Source organism: Pelobates fuscus, chromosome 4, assembly GCF_036172605.1.
Source record: "Pelobates fuscus isolate aPelFus1 chromosome 4, aPelFus1.pri, whole genome shotgun sequence".
In the NCBI taxonomy this organism is placed as follows: domain Eukaryota; kingdom Metazoa; phylum Chordata; class Amphibia; order Anura; family Pelobatidae; genus Pelobates; species Pelobates fuscus.
The window spans coordinates 7,757,411-7,778,028 of record NC_086320.1 but is presented as its reverse complement, the minus strand read 5'-3'; the positions used below and the strand labels follow the sequence as shown (position 1 = coordinate 7,778,028).

At 43.4% G+C, this 20,618-nt stretch overlaps 1 protein-coding gene across 2 annotated transcripts in view; it reads left to right on the top strand.

The window, feature by feature from the left end:
* Positions 1–20,618, top strand: part of NRBP2 (nuclear receptor binding protein 2) — a 198,120-nt gene that overhangs the window by 151,731 nt on the left and 25,771 nt on the right. For both annotated transcript variants that reach the window (XM_063450956.1, XM_063450957.1), the window contains exons 9-12: positions 11,041–11,130; positions 11,553–11,608; positions 14,850–14,942; positions 18,987–19,119. In XM_063450956.1, the coding sequence (XP_063307026.1) occupies positions 11,041–11,130; positions 11,553–11,608; positions 14,850–14,942; positions 18,987–19,119 (372 nt within the window). The remainder of the gene's footprint in view (positions 1–11,040; positions 11,131–11,552; positions 11,609–14,849; positions 14,943–18,986; positions 19,120–20,618) is intronic.

Below are 20,618 nucleotides of genomic sequence, written 5' to 3'. Positions count from 1 at the left end.
GGGTTTAGATACACTGTAACATGTATGATCAGTACAATGGGATTAGATACACTGTAACATGTATGAGCAGTACAATGGGATTAGATACACTGTAACATGTATGAGCAGTACAATGGGATTAGATACATTGTAACATGTATGATCAGTACAATGGGATTAGATACACTGTAACATGTATGATCAGTACAATGGGATTAGATACATTGTAACATGTATGATCAGTACAATGGGTTTAGATACACTGTAACATGTATGATCAGTACAATGGGATTAGATACACTGTAACATGTATGATCAGTACAATGGGTTTAGATACACTGTAACATGTATGATCAGTACAATGGGTTTAGATACACTGTAACATGTATGATCAGTACAATGGGATTAGATACATTGTAACATGTATGATCAGTACAATGGGATTAGATACACTGTAACATGTATGATCTGGTCAAATGGTTGAGCTTTGAGAGAGATTTGCCGAGCAGAATGCCTGTTATAATATGAATTTTGTTTGTGAGATGAGATTTGTCTGAGAATGAGTGGCCGTGTATACAGGAATTATAGGTGAGTGTTGTTTACCACAAACAGGGTCAAATACCAGGTGGTCAGTGTGATACTCAGGCAGGAGTACAGCAGGGTCTGCTAGCAGAGTAGTGAATCAGGGAATCTGTCCGAGCAGATAGTGAATCAGGGAATCTGTCCGAGCAGATAGTGAATCAGGGAATCTGTCCAAGCAGATAGTGAATCAGGGAATCTGTCCAAGCAGATAGTGAATCAGGGAATCTGTCCGAGCAGATAGTGAATCAGGGAATCTGTCCGAGCAGATAGTGAATCAGGGAATCTGTCCGAGCAGATAGTGAATCAGGGAATCTGTCCGAGCAGATAGTGAATCAGGGAATCTGTCCAAGCAGATAGTGAATCAGGGAATCTGTCCGAGCAGATAGTGAATCAGGGAATCTGTCCGAGCAGATAGTGAATCAGGGAATCTGTCCGAGCAGATAGTGAATCAGGGAATCTGTCCGAGCAGATAGTGAATCAGGGAATCTGTCCGAGCAGATAGTGAATCAGGGAATCTGTCCGAGCAGATAGTGAATCAGGGAATCTGTCCGAGCAGATAGTGAATCAGGGAATCTATGCGAGCAGATAGTGAATCAGGGAATCTGTCTGAGCAGAGTAGTGAATCAGGGAATCTGTCTGAGCAGAGTAGTGAATCAGGGAATCTGTCTGAGCAGAGTAGTGAATCAGGGAATCTGTCCGAGCAGATAGTGAATCAGGGAATCTGTCCGAGCAGATAGTGAATCAGGGAATCTGTCCAAGCAGATAGTGAATCAGGGAATCTGTCCGAGCAGATAGTGAATCAGGGAATCTGTCCGAGCAGATAGTGAATCAGGGAATCTATGCGAGCAGATAGTGAATCAGGGATTCTGTCCGAGCAGAGTAGTGAATCAGGGAATCTGTCTGAGCAGAGTAGTGAATCAGGGAATCTGTCCGAGCAGAGCATAGAATCAGGGAGTATAGAATCAGGGATTCTGTCTGAGCAGATAGTGAATCAGGGAATCTGTCTGAGCAGATAGTGAATCAGGGATTCTGTCCAAGCAGAGTATAGAATCAGGGATTCTGTCCGAGCAGAGTATAGAATCAGGGATTCTGTCCGAGCAGAGTATAGAATCAGGGATTCTGTCCGAGCAGAGTATAGAATCAGGGATTCTGTCCGAGCAGAGTATAGAATCAGGGATTCTGTCCGAGCAGAGTATAGAATCAGGGATTCTGTCCGAGCAGAGTATAGAATCAGGGATTCTGTCCGAGCAGAGTATAGAATCAGGGATTCTGTCCGAGCAGAGTATAGAATCAGGGATTCTGTCCGAGCAGAGTATAGAATCAGGGATTCTGTCCGAGCAGAGTATAGAATCAGGGATTCTGTCCGAGCAGAGTATAGAATCAGGGATTCTGTCCGAGCAGAGTATAGAATCAGGGATTCTGTCCGAGCAGAGTATAGAATCAGGGATTCTGTCCGAGCAGAGTATAGAATCAGGGATTCTGTCCGAGCAGAGTATAGAATCAGGGATTCTGTCCGAGCAGAGTATAGAATCAGGGATTCTGTCCGAGCAGAGTATAGAATCAGGGATTCTGTCCGAGCAGAGTATAGAATCAGGGATTCTGTCCGAGCAGAGTATAGAATGAGGGATTCTGTCCGAGCAGAGTATAGAATGAGGGATTCTGTCCGAGCAGAGTATAGAATCAGGGAATCTGTCCGAGCAGAGTATAGAATCAGGGAATCTGTCCGAGCAGAGTATAGAATCAGGGATTCTGTCCGAGCAGAGTATAGAATCAGGGATTCTGTCCGAGCAGAGTATAGAATCAGGGATTCTGTCCGAGCAGAGTATAGAATCAGGGATTCTGTCTGAGCAGAGTATAGAATCAGGGAATCTGTCTGAGCAGAGTATAGAATCAGGGAATCTGTCTGAGCAGAGTATAGAATCAGGGAATCTGTCTGAGCAGAGTATAGAATCAGGGATTCTGTCTGAGCAGAGTATAGAATCAGGGAATCTGTCTGAGCAGAGTATAGAATCAGGGAATCTGTCTGAGCAGAGTATAGAATCAGGGAATCTGTCTGAGCAGAGTATAGAATCAGGGAATCTGTCTGAGCAGAGTATAGAATCAGGGAATCTGTCTGAGCAGAGTATAGAATCAGAGAATCTGTCCGAGCAGATAGTGAATCAGGGATTCTGTCCGAGCAGAGTCTAGAATCAGGGATTCTGTCCGAGCAGAGTCTAGAATCAGGGATTCTGTCCGAGCAGAGTCTAGAATCAGGGATTCTGTCCGAGCAGAGTCTAGAATCAGGGATTCTGTCCGAGCAGAGTATAGAATCAGGGATTCTGTCCGAGCAGAGTATAGAATCAGGGATTCTGTCCGAGCAGAGTATAGAATCAGGGATTCTGTCCGAGCAGAGTATAGAATCAGGGATTCTGTCCGAGCAGAGTATAGAATCAGGGATTCTGTCCGAGCAGAGTATAGAATCAGGGATTCTGTCCGAGCAGAGTATAGAATCAGGGATTCTGTCCGAGCAGAGTATAGAATCAGGGATTCTGTCCGAGCAGAGTATAGAATCAGGGATTCTGTCCGAGCAGAGTATAGAATCAGGGATTCTGTCCGAGCAGAGTATAGAATCAGGGATTCTGTCCGAGCAGAGTATAGAATCAGGGATTCTGTCCGAGCAGAGTATAGAATCAGGGATTCTGTCCGAGCAGAGTATAGAATCAGGGATTCTGTCCGAGCAGAGTATAGAATCAGGGATTCTGTCCGAGCAGAGTATAGAGTGAGGGATTCTGTCCGAGCAGAGTATAGAATGAGGGATTCTGTCCGAGCAGAGTATAGAATGAGGGATTCTGTCCGAGCAGAGTATAGAATGAGGGATTCTGTCCGAGCAGAGTATAGAATGAGGGATTCTGTCCGAGCAGAGTATAGAATGAGGGATTCTGTCCGAGCAGAGTATAGAATCAGGGATTCTGTCCGAGCAGAGTATAGAATCAGGGATTCTGTCCGAGCAGAGTATAGAATGAGGGATTCTGTCCGAGCAGAGTATAGAATGAGGGATTCTGTCCGAGCAGAGTATAGAATCAGGGATTCTGTCCGAGCAGAGTATAGAATGAGGGATTCTGTCCGAGCAGAGTATAGAATCAGGGATTCTGTCCGAGCAGAGTATAGAATCAGGGATTCTGTCCGAGCAGAGTATAGAATCAGGGATTCTGTCCGAGCAGAGTATAGAATCAGGGATTCTGTCCGAGCAGAGTATAGAATCAGGGATTCTGTCCGAGCAGAGTATAGAATCAGGGATTCTGTCCGAGCAGAGTATAGAATCAGGGATTCTGTCCGAGCAGAGTATAGAATCAGGGATTCTGTCCGAGCAGAGTATAGAATCAGGGATTCTGTCCGAGCAGAGTATAGAATCAGGGATTCTGTCCGAGCAGAGTATAGAATGAGGGATTCTGTCCGAGCAGAGTATAGAGTTAGGGATTCTGTCCGAGCAGAGTATAGAGTGAGGGATTCTGTCCGAGCAGAGTATAGAATGAGGGATTCTGTCCGAGCAGAGTATAGAATGAGGGATTCTGTCCGAGCAGAGTATAGAATGAGGGATTCTGTCCGAGCAGAGTATAGAATGAGGGATTCTGTCCGAGCAGAGTATAGAATGAGGGATTCTGTCCGAGCAGAGTATAGAATGAGGGATTCTGTCCGAGCAGAGTATAGAATGAGGGATTCTGTCCGAGCAGAGTATAGAATGAGGGATTCTGTCCGAGCAGAGTATAGAATGAGGGATTCTGTCCGAGCAGAGTATAGAATGAGGGATTCTGTCCGAGCAGAGTATAGAATGAGGGATTCTGTCCGAGCAGAGTATAGAATGAGGGATTCTGTCCGAGCAGAGTATAGAATGAGGGATTCTGTCCGAGCAGAGTATAGAATGAGGGATTCTGTCCGAGCAGAGTATAGAATGAGGGATTCTGTCCGAGCAGAGTATAGAATGAGGGATTCTGTCCGAGCAGAGTATAGAATGAGGGATTCTGTCCGAGCAGAGTATAGAATGAGGGATTCTGTCCGAGCAGAGTATAGAATCAGGGATTCTGTCCGAGCAGAGTATAGAATCAGGGATTCTGTCCGAGCAGAGTATAGAATGAGGGATTCTGTCCGAGCAGAGTATAGAATCAGGGATTCTGTCCGAGCAGAGTATAGAATCAGGGATTCTGTCCGAGCAGAGTATAGAATCAGGGAATCTGTCCGAGCAGAGTATAGAATCAGGGAATCTGTCCGAGCAGAGTATAGAATCAGGGAATCTGTCTGAGCAGAGTATAGAATCAGGGAATCTGTCTGAGCAGAGTATAGAATCAGGGAATCTGTCCGAGCAGAGTAGTGAATCAGGGAATCTGTCCGAGCAGAGTAGAGAATCAGGGAATCTGTGCAAGCAGAGTAGAGAATCAGGGAATCTGTTAGAGAAAAGTAGAGAATAAGGGAATCTGCGAGCAGAGTAGTGAATCAGGGAACCTGTGCGAGGGCATACAGGGTACAATGGGGAGATGTAGCGAGTGGTATTGAAAGTCACTAATTAAACAGACAGCCTCAAGCAGTAAACTTGGGATAAGTAGGATTACACAAGTAGACAACGGTTAATTGCAGACCTGGGTTTAAATAAGCCATTAATGGGTGTATGCTGAAACGAGCCCTTGCTATGGAGACATTTGGACTGTATGTGTGTGTGTGCGTATGTTTGAATGTATCTATGTATGTGTGTGTGTGTGTGTATTTTTTTTTGTGTGCGTATGTTTGAATGTATCTATGTGAGTGTATTTTTGTATGTGTGCGTATGTTTGAATGTATGCGTGTGTGTGTATTTTTGTTTGTGTGTGTATGTTTGAATGTATCTATGTATCTGTGTGTGTATTTGTGTATGTGTGCGTATGTTTGAATGTATGTATCTGTGTGTGTATTTTTGTTTGTGTGCGTGTTTGATTGTATCTATGTATGTATGTGTGTGTATTTTTGTTTGTGTGCGTGTTTGAATGTATGTATGTGTGTGTGTGCACGTGTTTGATTGTATATATGTATGTGTGTGTATTTTTGTTTGTGTGCGTATGTTTGAATGTATCTATGTATGTGTATTTTTGTTTGTGTGCGTATGTTTGAATGTATGCGTGTGTGTGTATTTTTGTTTGTGTGTGTATGTTTGAATGTATCTATGTATGTGTGTGTGTGTGTGTATTTTTTTTTGTGTGCGTATGTTTGAATGTATCTATGTGAGTGTATTTTTGTATGTGTGCGTATGTTTGAATGTATGCGTGTGTGTGTATTTTTGTTTGTGTGTGTATGTTTGAATGTATCTATGTATCTGTGTGTGTATTTGTGTATGTGTGCGTATGTTTGAATGTATGTATCTGTGTGTGTATTTTTGTTTGTGTGCGTGTTTGATTGTATCTATGTATGTATGTGTGTGTATTTTTGTTTGTGTGCGTGTTTGAATGTATGTATGTGTGTGTGTGCACGTGTTTGATTGTATATATGTATGTGTGTGTATTTTTGTTTGTGTGCGTATGTTTGAATGTATCTATGTATGTGTATTTTTGTTTGTGTGCGTATGTTTAAATGTCTGTGTGTGTTTTTGTTTGTGTGCGTGCATATGTTTGAATGTATCTGTGTGTGTGTGTATTTTTGTTTGTGTGCGTATGTTTGAATGTATTTGTGTGTGTTTCTTTGAATGTATCTATCTATGTGTGTGTTTGTGTGTATTTTTGTTTTGGTCGGTATGTTTAAATGTATCTGTGTGTGTGTGTATTTTTGTTTGTGTGCATATGTTTGAATGTATCTATGTGTGCGTGTGTATTTTTGTTTGTGTACGTATGTTTGAATGTATCTATGTGTGTGTGTGTGTTTTTGTTTGTGTGCATATGTTTGAATGTATCTATGTGTGCGTGTGTATTTTTGTTTGTGTACGTATGTTTGAATGTATCTATGTGTGTGTGTGTGTATTTTTGTTTGTGTACGTATGTTTGAATGTATCTATGTGTGTGCGTGTGTGTATTTTTGTTTGTGTACGTATGTTTGAATGTATCTATGTGTGTGTGTGTGTTTTTGTTTGTGTACGTATGTTTGAATGTATCTATGTGTGTGTGTGTGTGTGTTTTTGTTTGTGTACGTATGTTTGAATGTATCTATGTGTGTGTGTGTAAATTACAGGAACCACTCACTTTGGCCTCTGGTCTGTGTTGGGCTGATGCGTCCAGTATATAATGAAATGATGGCACTTCACATACATTGATTACTGTAGATACTGTACTAATTATTAATCAGTAATAAAATATATGGGATGACCTGAATGGGTTCTGGATATCTGGTATCTCCCGACTGAAGCAGCCGAGGTTAATACCTGGTGTCAGAGTACTGGTTCCACGTCCATCGCTATCAGTGTTTGGGTTTATTTGGATGTTGTAAGATCAGGGCAGAGCACGGAGCCAGATTTCTACCCATGTGATTAGTGTGTATCTGCTCTTATCACATGGATTATGGGATTTTCTATATTCTACCATTAAATCTTGCCTCGTGATTAACTGTCCGAGGATCATTATACCAGCGAGGTTTAATCACTACATTGGGAGTTGTGGAGAATTGGGAATTGAGCTGCAAGATGCACCCTAATACAGAATACCAACATCCTTTTAAAGTCAAGCAGCAATATTTCACCAATCACTCCCACAAATCCCTTCCGGGCACATCGCAGGGAGACAGGAACTTGTTACCTCCGTCCCATGCAATCTGTGCTAATTCCATTCTCTGTCCTGATAATAACAGAATTCACTGTCACAGTGTGTCTTGCTATAGATGGATAGTGATACTGCACACTGTATCTTCTCTGAAAGCCATACAACAGCTACCATGGGTTAACCTAGACTGCAGTATACCATGAATTTATTAGCATTTAAACAGCAAATATTTGGGGCTAATTATCAGAAACAAGTTTATATATCATAAGAAGTCTGACAGGGAACTCTTACTGGTGCATCAAAAAAGTTGACAATAATTCAGATTGGGCACTAACAAATGCAGTCAGGCTTCGATGGGCCTGAGCAAATCTGCAGACATAAAAAGCCTTGGGTTGCCAATAAAACCCCCACATTACTATACCTTGGTATGCCCCCATCAGGGGAGTATCTACTAACATATTAAAACTGGCAACTGGGCAGCTGTAAGTAGCAGGGCGTGCGCATCAGGTGGTGGCTTCTAAATAAGCAATGGGTGGTGGAGAAATCACCCTCAGCTCTCTTCCCCCACCCCGTGACATGAACAATGTCATTTTGCAGGCCAAATGGCAAATGTATGTTGCCCCATTCAGTGCGCGGCCTTTCAGGCTGAATTACCCCATAAATGTCCTGAATATAGAGAACTGCAGTGTATGATGGCACCTGTGCCCGCGACCTTGAAGAATGTCAATTTAAAATTTAACGTTGATCCCTGTTCAAACAAAACGATGAATCCTTTGACTGACTTTTATTTGGTATATCTTTCACTATTCGCTTGTCTTCGGTTTGAATATTGCCCAGCACTGCCCGTTTATTCAGTGACCGCTCAGACATAGTGGAGATGGATTGGATGAACCTGCAAGCGGGTTGGCTTGATTCTCTATTGAATAAAAACAAAGGCTGAATCTCTGACACATAAAATGTAAACTGACTGATGAAAGAGATGGCATGGTCTTCTTTCCTGCCTGTGTGTGTCATTTTAGATCATGCCTGTAATCGAGAGCTAGTTCGTGTTCTGAAATCAAACACCAGGCATTGAGAAAGTTCTGTTTGAAACCACCGTAATCTGCGTGCATTCAAAATAATCCCGTCTATTCCATGCAGTCTTGTGCTATATGTTGTAATACAAACTATTAGTTATCCTTTATTAGTTCACTTTCTGAATAAATCAAGCATTTAATGTCTATCGTATTGAAAGCTCACAATCAGTAAATCGTTCCTCGCATATTACCCAGTGTCGGTACCGCTCCATTTAATGTCTATCGTATTGAGAGCTCACAATCAGTAAATCCATATTACCCAGTGTCAGTACCGCTCCATTTAATGTCTATCGTATTGAGAGCTCACAGTCAGTAAATCTTTCCTCGCATATTACCCAGTGTTGGTACCGCTCCATTTAATGTCTATCGTATTGAGAGCTCACAGTCAGTAAATCCATATTACCCAGTGTTGGTACCGCTCCATTTAATGTCTATCGTATTGAGAGCTCACAGTCAGTAAATCCATATTACCCAGTGTCGGTACCGCTCCATTTAATGTCTATCGTATTGAGAGCTCACAATCAGTAAATCCATATTACCCAGTGTCGGTACCGCTCCATTTAATGTCTATCGTATTGAGAGCTCACAGTCAGTAAATCCATATTACCCAGTGTCGGTACCGCTCCATTTAATGTCTATCGTATTGAGAGCTCACAATCAGTAAATCCATATTACCCAGTGTCGGTACCGCTCCATTTAATGTCTATCGTATTGAGAGCTCACAATCAGTAAATCCATATTACCCAGTGTCGGTACCGCTCCATTTAATGTCTATCGTATTGAGAGCTCACAATCAGTAAATCCATATTGCCCAGTGTCGGTACCGCTCCATTTAATGTCTATCGTATTGAGAGCTCACAGTCAGTAAATCCATATTACCCAGTGTCGGTACCGCTCCATTTAATGTCTATCGTATTGAGAGCTCACAGTCAGTAAATCCATATTACCCAGTGTCGGTACCGCTCCATTTAATGTCTATCGTATTGAGAGCTCACAGTCAGTAAATCTTTCCTCGCATATTACCCAGTGTCGGTACTGCTCCATTTAATGTCTATCGTATTGAGAGCTCACAGTCAGTAAATCCATATTACCCAGTGTCGGTACCGCTCCATTTAATGTCTATTGTATTGAGAGCTCACAATCAGTAAATCCATATTACCCAGTGTCGGTACCGCTCCATTTAATGTCTATCGTATTGAGAGCTCACAGTCAGTAAATCCATATTACCCAGTGTCGGTACCGCTCCATTTAATGTCTATCGTATTGAGAGCTCACAATCAGTAAATCCATATTACCCAGTGTCGGTACCGCTCCATTTAATGTCTATCGTATTGAGAGCTCACAATCAGTAAATCCATATTACCCAGTGTCGGTACCGCTCCATTTAATGTCTATCGTATTGAGAGCTCACAATCAGTAAATCCATATTGCCCAGTGTCGGTACCGCTCCATTTAATGTCTATCGTATTGAGAGCTCACAGTCAGTAAATCCATATTACCCAGTGTCGGTACCGCTCCATTTAATGTCTATCGTATTGAGAGCTCACAGTCAGTAAATCCATATTACCCAGTGTCGGTACCGCTCCATTTAATGTCTATCGTATTGAGAGCTCACAGTCAGTAAATCTTTCCTCGCATATTACCCAGTGTCGGTACTGCTCCATTTAATGTCTATCGTATTGAGAGCTCACAGTCAGTAAATCCATATTACCCAGTGTCGGTACCGCTCCATTTAATGTCTATTGTATTGAGAGCTCACAATCAGTAAATCCATATTACCCAGTGTCGGTACCGCTCCATTTAATGTCTATCGTATTGAGAGCTCACAGTCAGTAAATCCATATTACCCAGTGTCGGTACCGCTCCATTTAATGTCTATCGTATTGAGAGCTCACAATCAGTAAATCCATATTACCCAGTGTCGGTACCGCTCCATTTAATGTCTATCGTATTGAGAGCTCACAGTCAGTAAATCCATATTACCCAGTGTCGGTACCGCTCCATTTAATGTCTATCGTATTGAGAGCTCACAATCAGTAAATCCATATTACCCAGTGTCGGTACCGCTCCATTTAATGTCTATCGTATTGAGAGCTCACAGTCAGTAAATCCATATTACCCAGTGTCGGTACCGCTCCATTTAATGTCTATCATATTGAGAGCTCACAATCAGTAAATCCATATTACCCAGTGTCGGTACCGCTCCATTTAATGTCTATCGTATTGAGAGCTCACAATCAGTAAATCCATATTACCCAGTGTCGGTACCGCTCCATTTAATGTCTATCGTATTGAGAGCTCACAGTCAGTAAATCCATATTACCCAGTGTCGGTACCGCTCCATTTAATGTCTATCGTATTGAGAGCTCACAATCAGTAAATCCATATTACCCAGTGTCGGTACCGCTCCATTTAATGTCTATCGTATTGAGAGCTCACAATCAGTAAATCCATATTACCCAGTGTCGGTACCGCTCCATTTAATGTCTATCGTATTGAGAGCTCACAATCAGTAAATCCATATTACCCAGTGTCGGTACCGCTCCATTTAATGTCTATCGTATTGAGAGCTCACAGTCCGTAATCCATATTACCTAGTGTCGGTACCGCTCCATTTAATGTCTATCGTATTGAGAGCTCACAGTCAGTAAATCCATATTACCCAGTGTCGGTACCGCTCCATTTAATGTCTATTTCTATATTAATTCTTCATGCAGAGCTTCCAGTTCCTGATGAACTTCGGACGCCTCTAAAGATCCAGCAGGATGAGCATCGAACGCTGCATTTCTTCCCTCCTGAGTACGGCTGTAAGAGATGCAAAGACCTATCAATGACAGTGTCAGGGTTTCTGTACTCAGCTGTGTCGCTCTTAGTGTATCCATCCCGCTGAATTCACCCATACATTGAGAAGGAAAACCATTAACAAGTTACAAATAGAGTTTATTGTGAAACAAGTCCTGTTATTTATGGAACAATTCTTAAATAAAACTTGTATCTAGAGCATTTTAACTACTGTGAATGATTCTGAATGATTATTGGCGCTATGGAATAGCTATAGAGTTGCAGATATAGGATGGTTTATGATACACTCTCTCTGTTAAATAGACACGCTGAGTTCCGTTATCATATAACATGTGCGTAGTTAATCTACGGACCCCCTCAGTATAGCGATTCCTTCTTGCTTGTTTGTGTTCCCTCGATATCAGGCTTTCTTTCTTCTTCCCGGTAGATGTGGATGATGGGACAGCCGTGGATATCTTCTCGTTTGGGATGTGTGCACTGGAGGTTAGTGATGCATTACAATCTCTGCTTATATCCAGATATGTGTCTTCATTAGGGTTCTTCTTAAAGTCTGAATGCTCTAGATTAGCAAAAACAAACCAGGGCTACAAAGAGGCATTTCAATGGCAAAATCCAAACATAGTATTCAAGATTTATCAATGTCAAGATTCATTTTCCAGACTTTGACTTCTTCTGGTAAAAAGATACAGTTGGAATCTGGAACAAAATGATGGCCGTAGATTACTAAATGATCAGAACTGAATTTGCATCCAGATAGTGACAAATAATAAAATAAGCCAATTTCATACACATATCTATCATCAACATACTGTATTATTATTATTACAATTTATATAGCGCCAACATTCCGCAGTGCTTTACAAATATAGAAAGGGGATATTTGAGAGGTAAAGGGCCTGCTAAAAAAAAAAAAAAATTAAGAGGCTTATAATCGATGAGGATTTGTGGTAGGCTGATATTGTTTCTTACCAAGTGACTAACAACTTGCTCACTGCTAAATCTAAAAGCTGCCTTTGATGTTGTTGATCACTCTTTTCTTCAAACCCTCCACAACCTCGGACTCCTTGACTCTCTGCTTTCCTGGTTTTCGTACTATCTTTCTGAATGCTCGTTTTCTCTGGTGCCACCACCTCCTGCTGGCTGCTCTAAGATGGTGTTCCTCAAGGCTCTGTTCTTGGTTCTCTTTTTTTCTACACTGTCTCTCTCTGTAACCTTATTAACTCATCTGGATTTCACTACCATGTATATGCTTACAATACACAGATTTACCTCTTTCAAAGCTTAATCTTTCTAAGACTGAACTCCTCATCTTTCCCCCCCTCAAATAGTCCTCTTCCATCAATCTCTGCAAGTCACTGAAACCCCTATTAACCCAGCTCCTCAAGGTTGCTGCCTAGGCGTTACTCTTGACTCAAGTCTTACCCTTTCTCCTCACATCCAATCTGTTTCCAAATTCTGTAACTTACTCCTTAAAAATATTGCCCATATTGGCCTTCCAAATACCCGCCTTGCCCCTTTTCAGTCTGCAATTAATACTGCTGTGTTGTGGTGCGTTTGGGCAGTGGGTATTGGGATGTACTGGGCAGTAACTGTCAATGTATTGTATAGATGGCTGTGTTGTGGTGGGTTTGGGCAGTGTCGGGATATTGGGCAGTAACTGTCAATGTATTGTATAGATGGCTGTGTTGTGGTGGGTATGGGCAGTGTCGGGATGTACTGGGCAGTAACTGTCAATGTATTGTATAGATGGCTGTGTTGTTGGGTTTGGGCAGTGGGTTTCGGGATGTACTGGACAGTAACTGTCAATGTATTGTATAGATGACTGTTGTGGTTGGTTTGGGCAGTGGGTATCGGGATGTACTGGGTAGTAACTGTCAATGTATTGTATAGATGGCTGTAGTGGTGGGTTTGGGTTGTGGGTATTGGGATGTACTGGGCAGTAACTGTCAATATATTGTATAGATGGCTGTGTTGTGGTGGGTTTGGGCTGTGGGTATCGGGATGTACTGGGCAGTAACTCTCAATGTATTGTATAGATGACTGTTGTGGTGGGTATGGGCAGTGTCTGGATGTACTGGGCAGTAACTGTCAATGTATTGTATAGATGGCTGTGTTGTGGTGGGTTTGGGCAGTGGGTATCGGGATGTACTGGGCAGTAACTCTCAATGTATTGTATAGATGGCTGTGTTGTGGTGGGTTTGGGCAGTGGGTATCGGGTTGTACTGGGCAGTAACTGTCAATGTATTGTAAAGATGGCTGTGTTGTTGTGGGTTTGGGCAGTGGGTATCGGGATGTACTGTGCAGTAACTGTCAATGTATTGTATAGATGACTGTTGTGGTGGGTATGGGCAGTGGGTATCGGGATGTACTGGGTAGTAACTGTCAATGTATTGTATAGATGACTGTTGTGGTGGGTATGGGCAGTGGGTTTTGGGATGTACTGGGCAGTAACTGTCAATGTATTGTATAGATGACTGTTGTGGTGGGTTTGGGCAGTGGGTATTGGGATGTACTGGGCAGTAACTGTCAATGTATTGTATAGATGACTGTTGTGGTGGGTATGGGCAGTGGGTTTTGGGATGTACTGGGCAGTAACTGTCAATGTATTGTATAGATGGCTGTGTTGTGGTGGGTTTGGGCAGTGGGTATTGGGATGTACTGGGCAGTAACTCTCATTGTATTGTATAGATGACTGTTGTGGTGGGTATGGGCAGTGGGTTTTGGGATGTACTGGGCAGTAACTCTCAATGTATTGTATAGATGACTGTTGTGGTGGGTATGGGCAGTGGGTTTTGGGATGTACTGGGCAGTAACTGTCAATGTATTGTATAGATGGCTGTGTTGTGGTGGGTTTGGGCAGTGGGTATTGGGTATTGGGATGTACTGGACAGTAACTCTCAATGTATTGTATAGATGACTGTTGTGGTGGGTTTGGGCAGTGGGTATCGGGATGTACTGGGCAGTAACTGTCAATGTATTGTATAGATGACTGTTGTGGTGGGTATGGGCAGTGGGTTTTGGGATGTACTGGGCAGTAACTGTCAATGTATTGTATAGATGGCTGTGTTGTGGTGGGTTTGGGCAGTGGGTATTGGGTATTGGGATGTACTGGGCAGTAACTCTCAATGTATTGTATAGATGGCTGTGTTGTGGTGGGTTTGGGCAGTGGGTATCGGGATGTACTGGGCAGTAACTGTCAATGTATTGTATAGATGGCTGTTGTGGTGGGTATGGGCAGTGGGTATTGGGATGTACTGGGCAGTAACTGTCAATGTATTGTATAGATGGCTGTGTTGTGGTGGGTTTGGGCAGTGGGTATCGGGATGTACTGGGCAGTAACTGTCAATGTATTGTATAGATGACTGTTGTGGTGGGTTTGGGCAGTGGGTATCGGGATGTACTGGGCAGTAACTGTCAATGTATTGTATAGATGGCTGTGTTGTGGTGGGTGTGGGCAGTGGGGAACGGGATGTACTGGGCAGTAACTGTCAATGTATTGTATAGATGGCTGTGTTGTGGTGGGTTTGGGCAGTGGGTATCGGGATGTACTGGGCAGTAACTGTCAATGTATTGTATAGATGGCTGTGTTGTGGTGGGTTTGGGCAGTGGGTATCGGGATGTACTGGGCAGTAACTGTCAATGTATTGTATAGATGGCTGTGTTGTGGTGGGTGTGGGCAGTGGGGAACGGGATGTACTGGGTAGTAACTTTTTGTATTGTATAGATGGCGATTTTGGAAATACAAAGCAATGGAGAGAAGGTGTCTGAAGAGAGCATTTCCCGGTCTGTGCAATCATTGGAAGACCCAAATATGAAGGTAGAAACGCAAGTAGTACAAACAAACAAATAACATCCATTTAAATTGTTCGTATCACTTGTAAATAGTTTGTTTAATCATAAAGCACCAACATAATGCAAACCCTCCATCATACTCAGTGCCAACTCTCTATCATACTCAGTGCCAGTCTAATCTCCAACTCTCTATCATACTCAGTGCCAGTCTAATCTCCAACTCTCTATCATACTCAGTGCCAGTTCAATCTACAACTCTCCATCATACTCCGTGCCAGCCTAATCTCCAACTCTCCATCACACTTAGTGCCAGTCTAATGCCCAGCACTCCATCATACTCAGTGCCAATCTAATCTCCAGCTCTCCAGCATACTCGGTGTCAACGCTCCATCATACTCTGTGCCAGCCTAATCTCTAGCTCTCCATCATACTCTGTGCCAGCCTAATCTCTAGCTCTCCATCATACTCAGTGCCAGCCTAATCTCAAACTCTTCATCATACTCAGTGCCAGTCTAATCTCCAGCACTCCATCACACTCAGTGCCATCTCTCCATCATACTCAGTGCCAGCCTTATCCGTGCCAGACTAATCTCTAGCTCTCCATTTTACTCAGAGCCAGACTAATCTCTAGCTCTCCAGCCTAATCTCCAATCTGTGCCAGCCTAATCTCCAACTCTCCATCATACTCAGTGCCAGCCTAATCTCAAGCTTTTCATCATACTCAGTGCCAGTCTAATTTCCAGCACTCCATCATACTCAGTGCCAGCCTAATCTCCAACTCTCCATTATACTCACTGCCAGCCTAATCTCCAGTTCTCCATCATACTCAGTGCCAGCCTCATCTCAAGCTCTCCATCATACTCAGTGCCAGCCTAATCTCAAGCTTTTCATCATACTCAGTGCAAGTCTAATCTCAAGCTTTTCATCATACTCAGTGCAAGTCTAATCTCCAGCACTCCATCATACTCAGCGCCAACTCTCCATCATACTCAGTGCCAGTCTAATCTTCAGCTCTCCATCATACTCACTGCCAGCCTAATCTCCAGTTCTCCATCATACTCAGTGCCAGCCTCATCTCAAGCTTTTCATCATACTCAGTGCAAGTCTAATCTCCAGCACTCCATCATACTCAGCGCCAACTCTCCATCATACTCAGTGCCAGTCTAATCTTCAGCTCTCCATCATACTCAGTGCCAGCCTAATCTCAAGCTCTCCATCATACTCAGTGCCAGTCTAATCTTCAGGTCTCCATCATACTCAGTGCCAGCCTAATCTCAAGCTCTTCATCATACGCAGTGCCAGTCTAATCTCCAGCACTCCATCATACGCAGTGCCAGTCTAATCTCCAGCACTCCATCATACTCAGTGCCAGCCTAATCTCAAGCTCTTCATCATACGCAGTGCCAGTCTAATCTCCAGCACTCCATCATACTCAGCGCCAACTCTCCATCATACTAAGTGCCAGTCTAATCTTCAGCTCTCCATCATACTGAGTGCCAGCCTAATCTCAAGCTCTTCATCATACACAGTGCCAGTTTAATCTCCAGCACTCTATCATACTCCGCACCAACTCTCCATCATACTCAGTGCCAGCCTAACCTCCAACTCTCCATCATACTCAGTGCCAGCCTAATCTTCAGCTCTCCTTCATACTTAGTGCCAGCCTAATCTCAAGCTCTTCATCATACACAGTGCCAGTCTAATCTCCAGCACTCCATCATACTCAGCGCCAACTCTCCATCATACTCAGTGCCAGCCTAACCTCCAACTCTCCATCATACTCAGTGCCAGTCTAATCTTCAGCTCTCCATCATACTTAGTGCCTCTCCAAAGAGACAAAGAGAGAGAGAGAGAGACTTCCTTGGATGTTGTCCCTTTAAAGACTGATTCTTGGAGTAATAAACTACAAGTCCCAGAATCCCTTTTCCCTCCCAAAAGTGGTTTATCCCCCCTCTTTCTCCAGAGAGTTCTGTCTTTACACAAGTCTTTCCCTTTGATCTCTTCCCTCCAGCTATACTGTAACGTTCTGAAAGAAGTGACTGTGGCGAAGCCAACCTCGCCACTGTGAACTGGAGGAGCCTGGTTGCCCGCCTGCTGCCTTTAGATTATGGACCGGCAGCTAAAGGGTTAATTTTGCTGTGCAGGAGGATTTATTTCTCCCTCTCTGCACAGCCGTTCGGTAGATTCTATCTACCGAACAAACAGCCGTTTATCAGCTTCCCCAGAGCCGTGGGAAGCCGGCCGGCGCTGTTAATTGGCCACCCAGAAGCTGGAGTGTGCCCTCCATTTACCTCCCTGAAGCTGCGGTTAACCGCAGCTTAATTGATTGTTACTGGGTGGTCGCGGTTACACTTAGCCGCCACACGATGGCGCTGTTCTGGAGCTCCCCGGGCAGCCAGCGCTTGCCTGCCCGGCTTTCATGCACCAAACCCGGACACTGTTACGTGCAGGCACCGCTGAACCTCCAGCCCCTGGTTCTAATTCGTATGGATTTGGTGAATGCAGGGAAATTCGGTAGTTTATGTTTTATGTGAATGCTTTAACCCAGATAGCAATGCCATGGAGCCTGTTCGTATAATTAAAGACTTTAGCTCCATGGCAATTAAACTGTATTCGGGTGGTCTGGGTGCCATTCACCTAATAATGTGCACGCAGACCTGAGCTATCTGGGGATATGTTACATGTCTGTGTGTTATGTATAAAATGTGTCTGTATGTATTTTAAAGTGATAGTCTGTTTTGTGTCCCCACGTGTGTAATGGAGTCTTGCCTTTGCCCTGGGAGATAATTAAATTACTTCTCCAATTATCTCCAGGACAGAGAGGAGGAAGCCAGGATGCATTGTGGGAAAGTATTGTGGCTGTGTGTACGAAAGTGATGCATGTCTGTCTGCTGTTTCAGTCTTCCATTTGGTCCCTTAGGGGAGAGTCCACTAAGTGGGAGACCTGCATAAATACTGGGCAGGTAGCCCTCAGTAAACCAGATTCTGCTTGACCCTCAAACCGATGTGTCGTCTCGTTTTTGGGGGAATTGAATTGTATGCTGACTGCCAGGAGTGTAAGCGGATTGTATGCTTTTCTTGTTCGGCTGATTCCAGGGTTCGTGTGTTTCCAGTTCGGTAGTTTCCAGAATTCGTACAGTTTGCAGTTCGGGAGATTGGTGCTTGCAGAAGCTGCTGGTCTAGGAAAAAGGGGATTATCGCCTAAACGTTTTTTATCCCTTTTTGAGCAAAACGGTCCGTTACAGTGACCAGTTAGGGTTGGTTTCTGGGTAGGTTAGACAGCTTGGGGAAACACACACTTCCATGGCTACACCTAGATGTTAATTACGTTGGTCTTCTGATAACATACATGGAATACTGGGGGGATGTAAGCTTTTGTTTTAGCTGGATGTTGTAAAATGCAACTGAAAGCTTTGATCGTTATCACACTGTTATCAAGGAAATGACCCCAACTTGTGAAACCTGTCACATACACAGAAAGTTAGATACAAAATTGCAGTTTGGCATATACATTTCTTACACCATCATACACCCAATACCAATATAATAAACCCAGTGACTCATCATACACCCAATACAAATATAATAAACCCAGTGACTCCATCATACACTCAATGTCAACACTATGAACTTAACACAGAGAATCAGGGATTTCCCTATTTATACGTTATACAAACCTATAGACAGACAGACAGCCATTCCTAATCGTACCATGATAAACCCAGTACCAACAGTAAACACAGACACACCAGCATATGCCATGTAGAAAGACTTAATTTTGTGTTGTTCCAATGCCAGCATTCTAGATTCATGGTGGTTGGTTAAATCCACTATAGTACTGGTGGGTAGGGGTGGGATTGGGAGGGTGGGGTGTGTGTGTGTATACATATGAGGAATTTACTATTACAATAAGCAAGTTGTATTTTGATGTCTTTACAGAAATTTTTATATGTAGGGATAGTGGATATCTTTGTCTTGTGTCTTCTCTGCAGCTCCTGGTCTGCTGTTACATTTCATTTTGTCTGCTTAAACGCTACCTGGGTATTTATCATATGACTTTCTCTTGTAGGAATTTGTCCAGAAATGTCTCTCGCAAGTTCCTGGACAAAGACCTTCAGCACACAATCTGCTATTTCACAGAGTCCTATTCGAAGTTCATTCCCTGAAGCTACTGGCAGCACACACCTTTCTCAATACACCGTGTGAGTAACCAGCATGCAATGCACACCTTCTCAATACACCGTGTGAGTAACCAGCATACAATACACACCTTCTCAACACACCGTGTGAGTAACCAGCATGCAATACACACCTTCTCAACACACCGTGTGAGTAACCAGCATGCAATACACACCTTCTCAACACACCGTGTGAGTAACCAGCATGCAATACACACCTTCTCAACACACCGTGTGAGTAACCAGCATGCAATACACACCTTCTCAACAAACCGTGTGAGTAACCAGCATGCAATGCACATCTTCTCAATACACCGTGTTTAACCAGCATGCAATGCACACCTTCTCAACACACCGTGTGAGTAACCAGCATGCAATACACACCTTCTCAATACACCGTGTGAGTAACCAGCATGCAATACACACCTTCTCAATACACCGTGTGAGTAACCAGCATGCAATACACACCTTCTCAATACACCGTGTGAGTAACCAGCATACAATACACACCTTCTCAATACACCGTGTGAGTAACCAGCATACAATACACACCTTCTCAATACACCGTGTGAGTAACCAGCATACAATACACACCTTCTCAATACACCGTGTGAGTAACCAGCATACAATACACACCTTCTCAATACACCGTGTGAGTAACCAGCATACAATACACACCTTCTCAATACACCGTGTGAGTAACCAGCATACAATACACACCTTCTCAATACACCGTGTGAGTAACCAGCATGCAATGCACACCTTCTCAACACACCGTGTGAGTAACCAGCATGCAATACACACCTTCTCAATACACCGTGTGAGTAACCAGCATGCAATACACACCTTCTCAACACACCGTGTGAGTAACCAGCATACAATGCACACCTTCTCAATACACCGTGTGAGTAACCAGCATACAATACACACCTTCTCAATACACCGTGTGAGTAACCAGTGCACAATACACACCTTCTCAATACACCGTGTGAGTAACCAGCATACAATACACACCTTCTCAATACACCGTGTGAGTAACCAGCATACAATACACACCTTCTCAATACACCGTGTGAGTAACCAGCATACAATACACACCTTCTCAATACACCGTGTGAGTAACCAGCATGCAATGCACACCTTCTCAACACACCGTGTGAGTAACCAGCATACAATGCACACATTCTCAATACACCGTGTGAGTAACCAGTGTACAATACACACCTTCTCAATACACCGTGTGAGTAACCAGTGCACAATACACACCTTCTCAATACACCGTGTGAGTAACCAGCATGCGATGCACACCTTCTCAATACACCGTGTGAGTAACCAGCATACAATACACACCTTCTCAACACACCGTGTGAGTAACCAGCATGCAATACACACCTTCTCAACACACCATGTGGGTAACCAGCATGCAGTACACACCTTCTCAACACACCGTGTGAGTAACCAGCATGCAATACACACCTTCTCAATACACCGTGTGAGTAACCAGCATGCAATGCACACCTTCT